Raw genomic sequence first — 16528 nt, forward strand, 5'->3', positions numbered from 1 at the left:
CCAAAATAGATTCTACTTTCTGCAGAAAGTATTGGACCTAACGATCCAGTGGAGAGAGCCGAATGAACCCGGCCCTGTTTTAAAAGTGAAAACACGGCTGAGTACCCCTCTGTCCCGGTTGTTGTAATATGCGGCTCACGCGGTCCTGCAGTCACGGGGTCGTCAGGTTAATAATTTGCGCAGTAAACGCTTAAGTCTGGTTTCCATACGATCGTCCGGATCGTCCCGGTCGCCCCAGTCGTTTCAAAAATTTTTTACACGATCAGAACGATTGAGGCGATTGCTGTTTTCCATAAAATGGGTCTGGATTAATCTGCGAGCCAGCGAGCTATGCAAGCCACGGGAAAAAATATGAAAAATGTTTCGTTCTTAATTGGTTCCCTATGGGTATGTGAGGTTTTGCTGCTGGAATATTATTTGTAGAATTACGCAGTATTATTCGTCGACTTTCACTGATTAGGGTTAAGCGCTCATTTTACTCTGACTTAGGTTTAAGCACTCGCTTTACGGATTAGGGTTTAAAGTGCTGTTTAGGGTTAAACACTCATTTACAATGGTTATACCTCTTGGGTATTTTTTTCATATTAGTGGTTTTTCGATTTTTCTTGTATTTTTCTTTTGCTTGGCGTGGCCTTTGATGGAAAGTGAAAGTCACCTTTGACACCCATTATCTCTTGGTGATGCACAGTGCAAAACAAAGGAATCGCCTTAAAGGAGCTGTGTCACAAAATCCGGCCAAATCAAAATGCCCGTTAAATTAAGAGGAACATAAAAATAACCGCTTAAAACTTTAAAGGAAGGTTAAAAATAACATAACAGGAACAACAGATGCCACAGATGGGCAAAACTGAAGAAGATTGGAACGGATTGAAATTAGGGTTTTTGAAGACTGTTCAGCCTAAGCCTAGTTTTTCAAAGTTGGCCCCTGCTGCTTGCAACTTCAAAAATAATGCTCTGGAGACATATTTGTTTGTCTCGGATCTCTGATTTTGTCATTTACATGTAATTTCTTTGCTTACTTTAAGTTCCATAGCGATTGAGGGCCAGTAATTGGCAAAATTAAACAAAATGAACTGGACTGCCGTGACACAGCTCCTTTAACCATGTGCTTGGTTGATGTAAACAACAACATGTTGGCTTTGGTAACTGGTTGCATCAAGTGTATATGTTAGGTCAAAATTAAAATTCAGGTTAAAATTTTTTAACCTAGGTTGATTCTCAGTTTTCTTTGCCTCCTACATGTAGCCCTAATTATTCATGAGAATCAATCTAGGTTACAAAATTCTAACCTGTAAAATAAAAGTTGATATGCATATAAATGTGTAAAAAGTTTATTTCTGATTATATTTATTTTACCTTCCAGATAGCTTTTATTGATAACACCACTAAATTGGAAGACCTTGCAAAGAAGTTTGGATTTCAAAAGGAGGATGTAATAAGCCTCCAACCTAGCAGGTCTGTATAATCTTTGGTAATTATGTAATGGCTTCTGTCAGTCACTTTTCGAAGAGTAGATGTCGGATGGTTAGATGGTTTTCAGTGCTTGCTGTTAGCTGGATCATTATCAGTGGTCCCAGCATTGGAGCCAAAAGAAATACATGTCGTGCAGACCCTTGCAAAACTTGGTGTGGTTGTCAAGTTAAGCCTTGCTGTGTGGGGTTAAAAGACAGTTGGGTGGCAAGCTGACAATATCCTGTCATCAGGCGCCTTGTTCTCTCTGTCTTGTCTTGTTTGTTTGTTTTTTTATATCATTCTCAAATTTGATTGCAAAGCATATTTTGCATTATTTCCTTCAAAAAAACCCATCAACAAAAAACAATGGAAAGTGTACAGTGTAAGTATTACTCATGACACTGTTCTTAATCAGCTTTGGGTCCATTCCTTGATCTCCCAACCTCCCCCTAGCAAGGATAACGTACCAAAAAAGAACCTTTCTGGCTCAAAATTATAAGCATTGTAGGGGTGGGGAATGGTACCTCGAAAAACGTGGGTCTCGGAAAATTTTGGCAGGATCCTGAAATCTCAGAGGTGTTTCTGATAAGTCTCGAAGTCTGGTTTTTGCATGGTTTGTTTTTACTTTTTTCAAGTCTCGAAACGTTTTACCAAAGAGTCTCGGGCTCGGATTTCTAACTAGGATCTCGGCGTCTCGGTGAGTCTCAGATTTTACCATTCGTCACCCCTCATTGTTTTGGGGAAAGGCAGAGAAGTCAGTTTTACTAATACAGGGCTTCTGATATTCTGCGATGTTACGATTTCGCATAATTGACCTCAAATTTGTTTTTTATGCCTAATTGCCCATTGGACAGCAAAAAAATGGGTTTCCTCCTCTGAGACCTAAAAAAACAATGATAAATCAGCTTTAAAAAAATCGCATAATTTGCCGCATAGTCGACCTTTCTTGCCGCATAATTTCCCTTGAAAATGTCGCAGAATTTCCCATTTTTTGCCGCACCCTATCAGAAGCCCTGCTAAAAGCAGAGCAACTGTGGCTGGACCTTTGCAAGGCTTGGATGAACAAGTAAAATGGTGGTCCCGTCTCCAGTAGGAGACATAAAATGCATTGACACATTCTAAATACATTGCAAAGTGCCATGGCATGTTAGCCCCACTGTCATAGAAATTATTGGAAGCCTATATCGATTTGAGAAAATTTTGGTTATGACCTCACCTTACGCATGTATGTCCATCCATACATCTGTACTTACATCCATACAGACAGACTAGGAGGGGGAGAAAAGAGAATCCTGATATGGCAACTTGGGTTTGTCCTGGCGAAAATCAAACCAGCCTAGAGGCAACGAATTTATTGATTTGCTCCAGTAAAAATCTTGAAGCAGGGTGCCAAGAAAATCATTTTTACAGCTTGCCATTCGGGCAAGCTGAAGCTAACATTTACTAGCCCAAACATCATTTCAACTAGCCCCAGAAACGTTTTGATGAGCAGATTGATTTCACAGTCCTTCTGTAATTTGAATTCCTCAAAAAACTTCACTTGCCCGTCGGGCAAGTTAATAACAGAATTCACTAGCCCGATAGAAAAATCCACTAGCCCCAGGAACATGTTTTGCCTACAACACACTTTCCCCTTGGAAATCCAGTGCATTTAACATCACCTGAATCTTATCTTTTTTTTGTGCAGGCAATTTTTGATGCCAGGATTTGTTGATACTCATATTCATGCTCCGCAATATGTATTCACGGGTACTGGTTATGACTTACCTCTTCTCGATTGGCTTGAAAAATATACATTTCCATCAGAATCACGATTTCGAAATGTTGAGTTTGCCCGAGTGGCTTACCGCAAGGTTGTGGTGAGTGAGTATTAACCCTTTTACTGATCCCAGAAGAAGTTAAAGTCAAAATTAGACAAAAATTCCAAACAATGTAAAAATACTGATCTACAGACTCAAAAGTAAGAACCTGCAGCTTACAGGACTAGCAACAGGCTGGCCGCACAATATTTCCCATCTTAGAATTTGTAAAAAAAGGTGTTTTGTTTTGTTGGTCCGTGCAGGATATTTTAGATTTATCACAGAGGCAATATAATCTCCAAATAATCTGACCTTTATTTGCATTCTACCCATATTCCAACACTTTTTAGTTTTGATACTAAATAGCTAGACCCTATTTATATAATGTACCGTACTGTAATAATAATTACAGTTGACTCCCGATAACTCGAACCCTTGCTAACTCGAACCTTGCTCTAACTCGAACCAAAATCGATTTTCCTGGGATTTCAATCATACACTTACTGTAATTTTACCGTAAGTAACTCGAACCCTTGATAGCTCGAATCTCCTGCTTACTCAAAGTAGTTTTTGTTTCCCCTCATTCCCTACTATTTAATTATACCCTCGATAACTTGAACCATGTTTTGAGTCCTTAAAAAGTCTGGAAGAAAAAATCAGTCTACTGGCATCAAAAACATTGAATTTTGAATTTCCCATGGCATTGATGTGTTGTAGGAGTATAGTTTACTAGTGGAGGCTAATTTGTTTGTCACAAATCTAATGTGACGCAGCTTTACTTCTCAAAGCAGTAACACTCATGCTCAACTTTTGCAATGTTTTGTTACGTTACGTTCTGATTTATAATCTAGAAGTATCTTTGAATTTTCACTTAACATTTCTACAATTGAGTGTGATTAAAATGTTCCCTCTGCAGTAAAACTGTTTTTTACCTTATTCCCAGCTATTTTCTTCAAGCTCCCGATAACTCGAACTTTCTTCTATTTCCCTTGAAGGTTCAAATTATCAGGAGTCGACTGTACTATTCACCTGCATGCTGTACCATGTCTAATCTAAAAAGAAACAAAAAATATTTCTATAATAATTTTTTATTATTTTGCCCCATGATACTATCTTTTCATAGGGCATATTAAGAACCTTCTTGGGGTTAGTGTGTCTCATCAAAATTTGCAGTAATTTAATTTTTGTGATTTTTTGTAGAGAAGACTCCTAAAGAATGGCACAACAACTGCATCATATTTTGCAACCATTCATTATGAAGCTTCAGAGATTCTTTGTGATATTGTTGGTAAGTGAAGCAAGTTTATTATGTATTGTTTATTTGTTATAAAAGTGGAGAGTTAACACTGCGTATGGTATGGCTCATGGGGAGATGACATTCTTATTAAATAATATTCACAGCAGAATTAAGAGGGATACAGTCGACTCTTTCTTAACGGACACCTCTATAAGATGGACACCTCTGTAAAATAGACACTTAGAGTTGGTCCCTGCCTTTCTGTACTCCTTTTATTTGACTCTTTATAACACGGACACCTCTCTAAGATGGACGCTTAGTACCGGTCCCAAAGGTGTCCATCTTAGAGAGAGTTGACTGTATATTTTTCCATACTCACAAAAAGAACTTACAGGTAGTCATACCCAGCAATCTTGATTTGATTCTTTTTGGCACCCCAACACAATTCTCAGCACAGTGTGTCAAAGTGGGTACTTTCTCCAGGGCTAGTCCTCAGCACCAGTTGTGACCAAAATGAGAAAGGAGAGGGGTGCCTATGTGTATCAACAAGGAAGTTTTGCTTTCTGGTATTATATTATGTTGAGTAGGAAAAATGACCAAGGCTTTATTGATAGAGGGTCATATTGTAGAAAAAAATTCTAACAAACAAGAAAGATATTCAGAGACAATCATAAAATCACAGTTTGAGCCTCAAACCTCTTTTATGCTTAATTCAGGCCATTAGAGTGCCTGAACAGTCAACATCATTTTAGTATATCCAGTCAAATATTGCTTTGAATGCATACATACAGTGTATAGACAGTAGAATCTCCACCAACAGACATCTGCTGCAAGAGGACAGCTCTCATAAAACACTTTTTCTGGTCCCAAGGTTGTGTACTTTTAGGAAATTTGACAGAAATAAAAGAAAAACATAAATTATTCAAGTACCTTACCAATTTTTTTGGTATTGATCACGATTTGTGGAATTTAGGTACATTAAAAATCCCCGGCTAAGAACTTAGTTTTTAAGAACCTGTTAGGCTAAAATTTGCCAGTTAGGTCCCCTCCATACAAAAACCTGTTTAGCCTAAAATTTAAAATGGGTTCTTATTTTCTAAAATCTATAGTAAAAATTCTGAGCAATTGGGCAAGTAAGGTAAGTCAACATTCAGGATCCTTATTGGAGACATGTCAGGTGCCTTAATTATCACTCCAACTGAAATGTATTCGGTAGCAGATTTTATAAGGAATAAGCTGAATATACTACTTAATACTCTTAGCTGCATTGTATTTTTTCTTCAGAAAATAAGAACCTATTTCAGAACCTAAATAGCCTAAATCTGAACTAATAAATTGCCATTTATGTAAGAACCTGTAGGTTCTCAGTGACAGGTTTTTTGCTGTAGTCTGACTGTAAATGTCTAACTAAGAATAGAACCAATTTTTCAGCGTGTAAACACTGTCCTTTTCTCTCTTCCAGCTGAACTTGGTCAGCGCTGCTATATAGGCAAAGTGTGCATGGATAGAAACAGTCCTGACTACTACATTGAAGAAACAGAACAGTCTATAAAAGATGCAGAAAGGTATGATCAAAGTTTACTACTACCTGGTTAGCTCAACTGATCGCATACCAGAGTTTGAAACAGTAGGCCAAGGTTTGATTTCCTGGCTGGACCGTCACTTGATGAAATGTGCTGCCTCTGCCCTGCAGACATCTGTGAATAGTTAGGCATCCCTGTCCTCATGTTCATTTGTCAAACCTATGGCCACCACCCAGTTTTTAACATGCATGTTGTGAGAACTGTTAACAGAGCTAAACATGAACTGGGAGTATTTTGCTGCAAGAGAGCTTTGTGTTAGTGGAGATTAGGAGGGCACATCTCGAATTGACTGCATATCTGCATAAACAGGACATCAAAGAACTCACACCCCTGTCCATATTTAAGAGTATACGGTCGGGGGTGCAGACTGTAGTGGTGTGGTCATTCATGGGTTTGGTTGGTAATTATTTTAAAGGAGTATTAATTATTATTTTATTTTAATATTAAAGGGGGTGCAAATTTGGTTAATCTGCTGACTCACCATGTTTTGATTCACTGTGGAGGATTCATTTGTATTGTTCACCAAATTGTTTTTTTTGAAAATATGATTTCCACATGAGACAAAATTTTATCGCAGCATCCATCTTTGCAATAATATTATTGCATTCCTTGAATGTAGGCTATTTATATACAACTGTATGTAGTTTTTGCCAGTTAGACTTAAAACTTTCATGTAATCCATATGCAGTGCAATCTTTTTGTTACTTTTGACAGGTTTGTCAAGCATGTACTGGAACTTAAGGTACTACTGATCAGTAAATTGGCAAGTAAAGTTTGCCTTAATTGAGCAAATCTATGAAAGAAAAGTAATAGGATTAGAAAAATCTCAACCGCATGACTTTAAAAAAGTGCAGTTGGATACTTAGTTAATAAAACAAGAAGTACATAGTTTAGACTAGGAGAAGTGACTATTCCATCAGCTTTTGTTGAATATATACTTTTGTCTGTCTTGATGATTTCCATTTATTGCATTTGAAACACTGCAGCCAATAACATCTTGGCTTAACTGACTAATGACCAATAATTTCAAAACCAATCAAGTCAATATAGCCAGAGTTAAATACCATTCAATAGTGATACAAAACTTACTTTGGTTGTGACTATCACCACCACACAGGTTGTCAAAATTAAGTCAGTCACTATCAACAACAGTTGTAAATATTCAGGACCATACACCCACTCATGTGGAACAATATTTCAATCTATGTACATTGTTTGGCTTGATTCGTGGGTTCAAATTGTGGTTGTTTCTCTTTTTTTTGGGCAGAATCCTCTCATCACACCAGTGGTTACTCCAAGGTTTGTTCTGTCATGCACCTCACATCTGCTGAAGAAGTTAGGACACATAGCTAAGAAGTATGATGTTCCCATACAGGTACATTTTCTAAAACAAAATGTTATTAGACTAAAGAGAGGCTTTATGCCTCTTGACCTCTCAAGAACTGCTAATTGCCTTCTGAAAAGTAAGATTATATCAATGGCAAATATCACACTTAGCCTGGCTTTGAAATAGAAGCTTAGAGCAACTTGCCTATATTGATTATTTTATCATCCTTGAGATTATCATGGGTGGCAAATGGTAAAATCCAAGACTTGCCGAGATGCTGAGATCCTAGTTAGAAATCCAAGCCCGAGACTCTTTGGTGAAAAGTTTTGAGACTCAAAAAAAAAAAAAACAACCATGAAAAAATGAGACTTCAAGACTTGTCAAGAACGCTTCCGAGATTTCGAGATCCTGCCAAAATTTTCCAAGACCCACATTTTTTTGAGGTACCATTCCCGACTCCTATTATCCTCATCAATGATATGCACATCTTTGCATTCCCCTTGTATCCTTACTATTTAAAATGGTGAGGGGGACGGGAGGGTACACTTATTTGAAGGGGGGGTGCTTTTTGATATTATGGCCTAGAAGGTGGGTGCTTATTAGAGCATTGTTACTTACCCAAGAAAATACAGTTTACCCTCCTCACCCATCTCTATAAGATAGCATAAATTTGGCTACCTCTGTGCTTCCCATCCCCTGTTTTCAGCAAAATGTTATGTGAAAGTGCAGTTTCAACATTATTACTTTGATTACCACAATTTTGTATTTTAGAGTCATTTGAATGAATCAAAGAATGAAATAGCCCTGGTTGAAAAGGACTATCCAGGTTGCAGCTATACTGCAGTTTATGATAAACATAACTTGCTAAACAACAAGGTTAGTATTCAGGCATGAATGTTTTTTTTTTTTCATTACTTCTTCGTCATCTTCTTGACATGGTGCTTGCGTTCTGCAGGCTTAGGTCATGGTGGGTCTGAGATTGTGGCACTGTTCTCTGGCCTTGGTGGATTTAGATTAGCCTGCAGAACAGGCATTATTTTTTTGCATTTTTCACATGAGTGAAGCGAACGAGGAACACCAGATGCACATGTCTGGCACTGCTCACTCGCTTCACGCTTGCCTTCGCCTGGCTTAAAAATGTGAAAAAATACAGTTGTTCTGAAGGCTAATGTAGATGGACCAACACCCTGCTCCCTGTATTTGTAGACCAAAAACAAGGCTAGCATAGCCTGCAAACAGCAGACGCATGTCCGGTCGTCGAGAGAAGCGACGACTGGAAATGCGTCTGCTGTTCACAAGCTAGGGCAGCAGGGCCAAGAAAAATTATTTTTCACAGCAGTCTTCCTCTCTTATCTCAAAGTCTGGATGAGCAGGCCTCTCTTAACTTCAGTTCTAGATAGACTGTCAAGGGGGGGAGGGTGGTACTTCCTATAATGGTCTATACGGAGGGGTACCTTTTTCAGATTAGTGAAGGTATATGAAAGGAAAGGGTAGGGAAATCTGTCATTTTGGCCCATAAAAGGGCCAAAAGGAGGACTACAAGACACATTCTATGGCTGTGAGAAAGTCAAGAAAATGTTCTGGTTCTATTATTTATTCATACTTTATAGACAGTACATTTACAGCAGTTAAAAGGAATGCAGAGTTAAAAGGGAAAAGTGAAAGGGGTTCTATTTATCAATATAAGGTATACGAAAGGGTTACCTTTCCTTCAAAAATGGTATATAAAAGGGTAAGGGATCGGACATGGGGCCAAGCCTCCCCAGGTTTTAACCTTTGTTGAATACCCCCTGGATCTACCACTGTCTGAGTACAGTATTTTCTCCCATCTCTGATTAAGAGTACTTGTTTTTTTTTTTTTAAAGACGTACATGGCTCATTGCTGCCACGGTTCTGATGAGGAACTTAACCTTTTGTCAGAAAGGTGTTCAGCTGTTGCACATTGTCCAACATCCAACTTCAAGTGAGTGCATGCTTCTCTTATTGAAGCATTTTTAAAAATCGGATTATTGTCTGCTTACAATTAATTGGAAATGACGCAGTGAAAATGTGCTATTAAGTCATGGATACACTTTGCAGAGAATTAAAGAATTATAAAAGTCATCAAGGGCCAATATACATGTGGCGATAGATAAGTCAGGGACAAATATGTTGAGACGCTTTTGCGTAATAGGGTTCACTTTCGTGTAATTTACGAGCAAGGGATGGCGAGTTCAGTTGAGAGCACTTGCCTTTTACTAATGCGGCGCTAGTTCAAATTCCACCGTCGATGCCATGTGTGGGTTGAGTCTGTTGTTGGTTCTCTCCCTTGCTCCAACACATTTTCTCCGGCTACTTCGATTTTCCCCTCTCCTCAAAAGCCATAATTTCCATATTCCAGTTCGACCAGGAGTGGTAGAAAATGAACCTCTATGTGGATGTGCTACCTCTATATTTTTATTTTTTTAACTTTTTTTAATTTCAATAGGGTATGCAGTATTTTGGACAACAAAACAATCTTGGCCTTCTCCCCACCCTCCCACTCTTACTAAACTTGGCTTGTTTTGCTCTTCTATAGGCGATTTGAGAAGCGCCACAACATTCCTACGGGAAGGTGGGGAAGGGAAGGCTTTCTTTACCATTTTGAAAATAGTGAACTTGGAATTTTGCATTAGGTTTCCCTTAGGTGCAACATAAGTATTGAAATACGGTTTGCAAATCGTTTCGTGATGGAATAGGTCTGTCAGTTTGAAGGCGTTGCCACTGCTTGATGCTTGTATTTCTTTCTTGCCTTAGTATAAGAAGTGGCATTGCTGATGTCAGATCCATATTGGACAAGAACGTGAAAGTTGGTCTAGGGACAGGTGAACTGTATAACAGCTGTGGTGTAACCATTTAGTTATTATATCTGTAAAGATCACCCAGCAATAGTTTGTGTATCAGTAGAAATCCACAATTACTGACCTGGTCTTGCGAAGAGATGCCTGTGTACAAGTACATCGGTGAAAAGCTGTTAAGAAGTGTGAAAACGCAAAGCCAACGTGGTTTGCTTCCTGTCAGCTGGAAACAAATATGAATTCTGAACACTTTTTTTTTAATTGAACTTTTTGTCTTAGTTAATTGTCCGACCAGCCTTTGTGCCATAAATACTGCTAAGGTTATATAAAGGTTATCATTATTTTTATTTTTCATCCCGAAGCAAGGCTAAAAAAAATTGTCGGGACTCGAGTCGCATCTGGACCCCATGCCTTACGCCTTTGGTCAATCAATCAATCAATCAATCAATCAATCAATCAATCAATCAATCAATCATTTATTTTAACACGTTACGTCAAAGAGCTAAAAAACTCGTTCAAAATACGAACGGTCCCGGGTATCAGCGTCATTTCCCCCTGCTTTTGTTGTTGTTTGTAGATGTATCAGGCGGTGAATCTTCATCAATGCTGGTTGCTATGCGGGACTGTATCAAGGCTTCTAACGTGCTAAGTCTTAACAAGTCCCATGGATACACACCGCTATCCTTTAAAGAAGCTTTTTATCTGGCTACACTGGGCGGATGTCAGGGTAAGTTATCCCCCCGGGTCCCGGGAATACCTGCTGCATGTTTGGGCATTGCTTACACACCTTTAAATGTTTAGATAGATTAGGCGCTTCATAATTGTCCGACCTAGTAACGAGGTACATTCTAGCTGTCGTCTGCTTGATGTCCGATATATATCTGCGCAACTATGGTTCCCGGTCTTTTTGAGTAACGTCACCACAGTTGTGGAATGATATGCCACTAGAAATTAGATCTTGTGACAGTTCGAACGATTTTGAGAAAAACTGAACTAAAGAGACTTATCTTTTGAGGAAGGGGTTTTGACTCCCGATAACTCGAACCTCGCGCTAACTCGAACCAAAATCGATTTCCCCTGGATTTCCCTCACACATTTACTGTTATTTTACCCTTGGTAACGCGAACCCTCGATAACTCGAAGTAATTTTTGTTTCCCTTCAGATCATTTCTATATAATTTTACCCTCGATAACTCGAGCTATGTTTTGAGCCCTTAAAAACTCGGGAAAAAACAGTCTACTGGCGTCCGAAACATTGAATTTTGAATTTCCCATTGACGTGTTGTAGGCATATAGTTTACAAGTAGAGGCTTACGTTGTTTGTCACAAATTTAACATGAAACAGCTTTACTTCTAAAACAGTAAAACGTATGCTCTGTTTAGGCAATGTTTTGTTACGTTACGTTCTGATTTATAATCTAGAAGTATCTTTCATTTTTCACTTAACATTTCTATAACTGAATGTGATTAAAATGTTCACTGTGCAGTAAAAACTGTTTTTTACCTTACTCTCAGCTATTTTCTTCGAGCTCCCAATAACTCGAACTCCCGATAACTCGAACTTTTTTCGATTTCCCTTGAAGGTTCCAGTTATCGGGAGTCGACTGTATTTTAGTCGTTTTAAGTGAAAGCGTTTCTTTATCAATTTATTAGTTTGTTAATTGCTTCAATGTAATGTAGTTTATGAACAATATTTGTAATATTTTTAACATTTCTTGTAAATCGCCATTGCACATTAGTGGAAATGGCGCTATATAAATGAAGTGTTTATTATTATTATTATTATTATTATTACACCCTTCCCCTGTTTAGGAATAAAACGAAACCTAAAATATTAACCCTACAGCAGCGTCTGTGCTTCCATAGAAAAAAATCAATAACAAGGTTTTGAGGTTTTTTCTTTTTTTGTTTAGTTCTAGGACTGGATGAAAAGATAGGAAACTTTGAGGTAAAAACTTTTATGTCAAGTTTGACGTATTTTGTTAGAATAACAAGAAAATACTGTGCCGATGCCAAACCAAAACAATGTAATACCATACCAATACAATATTAAGTTTTTTCGCGTATTGTTAAGAAATAGACACCCCGGAAAGCTGCATAATTTGTACTTATGTTTCACCAAAAAAGCCAGAACTCAGAGCACTTCTATCTTTATTGAAGGAGTTTCGAATTCAGCCCTTTGCTAGCCTGCGTAGCAAGCGTTTCCGTGCGGTTTAGGAGCAAAGAACGAGGAACGAGAGTCAAAGACCGCGCGAAAAATGGCGCAAGTAAAAGAGCGGGGAGGGGGTGGGGAAGAAACTTTCATTTTTTGGCTCTTGTTTCATTTCTCGCGCGGCCAAAACCGAGAATCCCGTTCCTCGGTCTTTCTTTGCTCCGAAACTAAACGGAAACGCTTGCTACGCAGGCTAGCCCTTTGCCGATCGCAAAAATTTGATAACTTACTATCGGCACTACGACATTTCCGCTAAAACTCCTAGTAGAATGACGACGACTATCACGTTTTCCCGCCAAAATGACGCTGGTTCACGCACTAGCACTGCTTAGTATTGAGAAAATCTCGTACTCTTATTTGCCTTCATCTTAGAATCTAAAGGTCTCAAATACGTGAAAGTACTCAGTATACATTGCAAAGTAATGTTAGTAATGCAGTCAGGAAATACACTGTAACACAATGTAATTCAGTATGCGGCACATAGCAATGGTTTATCAGCTCGTGCAATAATAGTAGTTCCCAAAGTAATACGTAAAAAAGTAATAATAAACTGTAAGACAAAGATATACTTAATGAAATATCCTAAATGCTCTCTTTATAATGGTCCTTTTTACAATTCTCTCTGCATGTTTGTGAAAGGTTTTGTGGTATACATGTATACCGTAAATCCACTATTAAGCGCCCCCCCCCCCCCCCCTCTGTGTTAAACCCTCCCCCTCCTCCTCATTAGTCTTCACTAATAAATGATAGAGTGTATTAATAAATCACGACTGTAAACTTAATTTGGACTCATCTGTGATGCTTTCTTCACGTGTTGGAAGTTCGGATTCGCTTTTCGGTTGAATGACCTCCAACTTCTTGTACTTGAGTTTTTCCACTTTGCATTTTTGTTCTTTATGGAGAACTGATACCACCAACGTCGTTAAATGAAACAAGACCCCTTTCTTATTAAGCCCCCCCTCCCCTTAAACGTGTTTGAAATAAATAAGCCCCCAAGGGGTTGGGGGGGGGGGGTGTTAATAGAGGATTTACGGTACTTGTTTTATTTTCAGGTTGGTAAAGACTTTGACGCGTTGTTGATTGATGCAGAAACCAAAGACTCACCTTTCGACTGTTTCAAAGCAGATGATTTAAGGGTAAGGTTCATTACGTTATAAAGACGCTAGGTGCCTTGTTCTCAATACATGATTCATGAACACGTCCTTCGATCCGTTCTTCGAATTTTGTTAGAAAAATTTGTCACCTGCATTTTCCTCTCCTTATCCATTTTGGACATACCGACAACTTTCTAGACTCCTCTTATTCTGCACTATGAGTGCTAATCCCCTCGTCCGAGCGAATCAGATTCTCTTGGCTGACGAAGGGCTAACGATCTACTCGTCGGCTCTTAAAAAGGGTCAGTTTACAGTGGCCAACGCCTAAGTTGCAAATTCAGTTTGATCGACTAGTTTGAAGTATAATAATTAAAAAAATAATTCCTAATGCTAGTTTGGCCGAGCAAATTTATGAAACAAATAGTTCAAATTGAACTTAACAGGGTTAAGAATCCCAACGGGTGGGAGGCAAATTAAATCAGTTAGCTATTTACAAGCATGGCCGAGGATTTAAACTCTAGACTACCTTGAACAAATCCAGCTGGCGGTCAGAGGGGGAGTTGAACTCGGGGCCTTCGAATAACAAGTCCGGCGCTCTAACCACTCGGCCACGCTGCCTGCCATATGCGTGATCAGTACCCTCTTTTAGTTTGTAAGATGAACTGAACTATTTTTAAACGCGTTAGCCGTCTGTATCACGGCCTTTACAAGAGTATTGTACATTTATGAAAGAGAACATGATCTTCGCAGTAGCACAAATAACGTAAGCGGTTGAAAAACAACCTGAATAAATTCAGGCTTGACCTGGAATCTTACCCTGACCTTTGCGATGACCGGACGCAACGCTGTATTAAATTTCGTTTTTTTTTTCTCTGCAGGATGTAGTTCAAAAATTTTTAATGCTAGGTAAGTTAAAATGAAGTTGCGTATTTTAAATCTTACCATGTTTTCGGTTGTTACTTTCATACCTTCATACACTTTATTATCAACAAGCTACATTTACATAAAGTCCTCATACTGAGGAACGTTGGTTCTTGCTAATAGCAACCAACTGAAAATCCCTTTTATTTGTTATAACTGCAACACGTAGGCAACTGTTTTTATTTTATTATTTTTGCAGGCGATGACCGGAATATACGGAAAGTGTTTGTAGCGGGTGAACTTGTTGCTGGTGTTGACGTCCCCATGTGACGTAAAGATTTACTAGATATTGTTCCAAAGTAATGTTGTTCCCTCATTTTAACCTGTTCTTTGTCTACAACAACTCGTTTGAGGATAGGCTGTTCCAGGCTCTCAGACAGTTGAATGACGCCTGAGTGAAAGGCACGCGAAAATATGAACGCGTCATCTGGGGAAAGAGAAAATCCTTAATAACAATGACCTAGACCAGGTTTTTTGAGCCCGCGAGACTGAGGCCCCCAACAAAACCCTTGTTTTCACTAAAACCGCTGGACGCCAACCTGGTTGAGGTCATTGTTATCTAAGGTCCTCCCGGGAAAAGGGGGCGGTGGCGGGAAAAAGACTGTTCCTCTTCCCAGTTTCTTCCTGTTTTATTTTCGTGTTTCGTCGGAGCCTCGAACAGAGCAAAATGAGGCCCGAAGGGCAGAAAAATATTTTGAGACCGCCCCCCCGCCCCCGCCACTTATCTCAGGGTCTGGTTGACCAGGCCTCCCCCTTATCTGAAGGCCTGGATACGCCACTGTATAAGGTATCTATACCTTAGCGAACAAATAACACTCCCCCAAATTGTACAATATTCCACTTAGTAATTAACTTATTTGATTACGCCCGTTGAAAAAAAAGACACACCCAAAAAAACACAAGATAAATTTTAACTACAACATTTATTATGCACATTTTACGTAGAAGAACTTTATTGGCTCCATTTAATGGAATCATGTTAGCGAGGCTTAGGCTGTGTTCAGACTTGATGCCTGGACGCGGTGCCCGAAAATGATGCTCACTGCTCACAGTACACCTGCTTCAGGGTGCAAGACTAATTACCGTTAAAAAGCTGGAACTTTTTAACGGTATTTAGTCTTGTACCCTGAAGAAGGCTGCATTGCCGAAACGTCGGTTAAGAGTGTTAAAATAACAGCGTCGATTTTACAATTTTCAGTTAACATTAGGTAACTACGCTGCGCTGGATTTTCAATCGTTATTACTTTCTTTCAAGTGCCCGCGTCAGACCTCGGAAATGGTGCCTATGCCTGAGTATATCGGCTTTTTGTACTCAAGCTTTTCAGTGGGAGCCGGTATCTGTGTGCACTCTTTTTCGTTAGTTCCGAGGCAACTGATCCACAGCTTTGCATACCCATAACTCCCTCCGGTCTAAACTCACGTTTCAAAATGGCATGTGACAGAGCAAATTGGATCTCAAAATGTCAAAGTTACATATCGCGTACCTAGGATTGTGTGATATTCTGAATGCTTTAGGCTTCTTAGCCGACACAGTGCCTGCATGGTATGTTGTTTTGTTTAAGTTATTATTACTGAGAAATTCTTTGTAAATAACGGATTGAGAGATGCATATTTGCCATATTCCCTAATTCTATTGTGTTGCACTAAGTTATTTGTGATACGGGACACAGGTGGAAATATATTTCAGGGACCAGAAAGTGCCTTCATGTTATGTTGTTTTGTTCAAGTTTTCATTACAGTAGTAAATTACTCCTAAAGTTCTCTTGTGTTGCGCTAAGTTACAGGGGCACCCAACGGGAAATTTGGAGAAAAAGACTTAAAAAAACAACAATAAAGCATGAATGAAGCTTCCTGGAGCCATTTTAAGCATTTTGGGATGATGTGCAAACTGAAAACGCTACCGCAAGACCGAGGTCACGTGACGTCCTCAGGTTTACCGTTTGCCGTTAACCATGAAAAATTTCATGCTAAAAGTCTCTAATATCTTTAAGGGACCTGAAGCGGTGGCGTGTTGCAAGCGCAAGTCTCCTGGTGCGACTGATTAGCGGCGGTGTGAGCCAAGGGACGCCAATCTTGACTCAGAGTCT

The 16528-nt window shown here is 39.1% G+C and overlaps 1 protein-coding gene across 2 annotated transcripts in view; it reads left to right on the forward strand.

Moving 5' to 3' along the window:
* Positions 1–16290, forward strand: part of LOC140935280 (guanine deaminase-like) — a 46490-nt gene extending 30200 nt beyond the window's left edge. The window contains exons 2-15 of one of the 2 annotated variants that reach the window (XM_073384828.1): positions 1364–1455; positions 3140–3311; positions 4452–4539; positions 5951–6053; positions 6786–6813; positions 7339–7446; positions 8170–8274; positions 9264–9361; positions 10174–10241; positions 10792–10941; positions 12128–12162; positions 13479–13562; positions 14399–14426; positions 14641–16290. In XM_073384828.1, the coding sequence (XP_073240929.1) occupies positions 1364–1455; positions 3140–3311; positions 4452–4539; positions 5951–6053; positions 6786–6813; positions 7339–7446; positions 8170–8274; positions 9264–9361; positions 10174–10241; positions 10792–10941; positions 12128–12162; positions 13479–13562; positions 14399–14426; positions 14641–14711 (1230 nt within the window). In that variant the 3' untranslated portion in view covers positions 14712–16290. The remainder of the gene's footprint in view (positions 1–1363; positions 1456–3139; positions 3312–4451; positions 4540–5950; positions 6054–6785; positions 6814–7338; positions 7447–8169; positions 8275–9263; positions 9362–10173; positions 10242–10791; positions 10942–12127; positions 12163–13478; positions 13563–14398; positions 14427–14640) is intronic. The other variant, XM_073384830.1, reaches the window with a different exon arrangement.
* The last annotated feature ends 238 nt before the right edge of the window (positions 16291–16528 follow it).

The sequence above is a fragment of the Porites lutea genome, chromosome 4, assembly GCF_958299795.1.
Source record: "Porites lutea chromosome 4, jaPorLute2.1, whole genome shotgun sequence".
Taxonomy (NCBI): Eukaryota; Metazoa; Cnidaria; class Anthozoa; order Scleractinia; family Poritidae; genus Porites; species Porites lutea.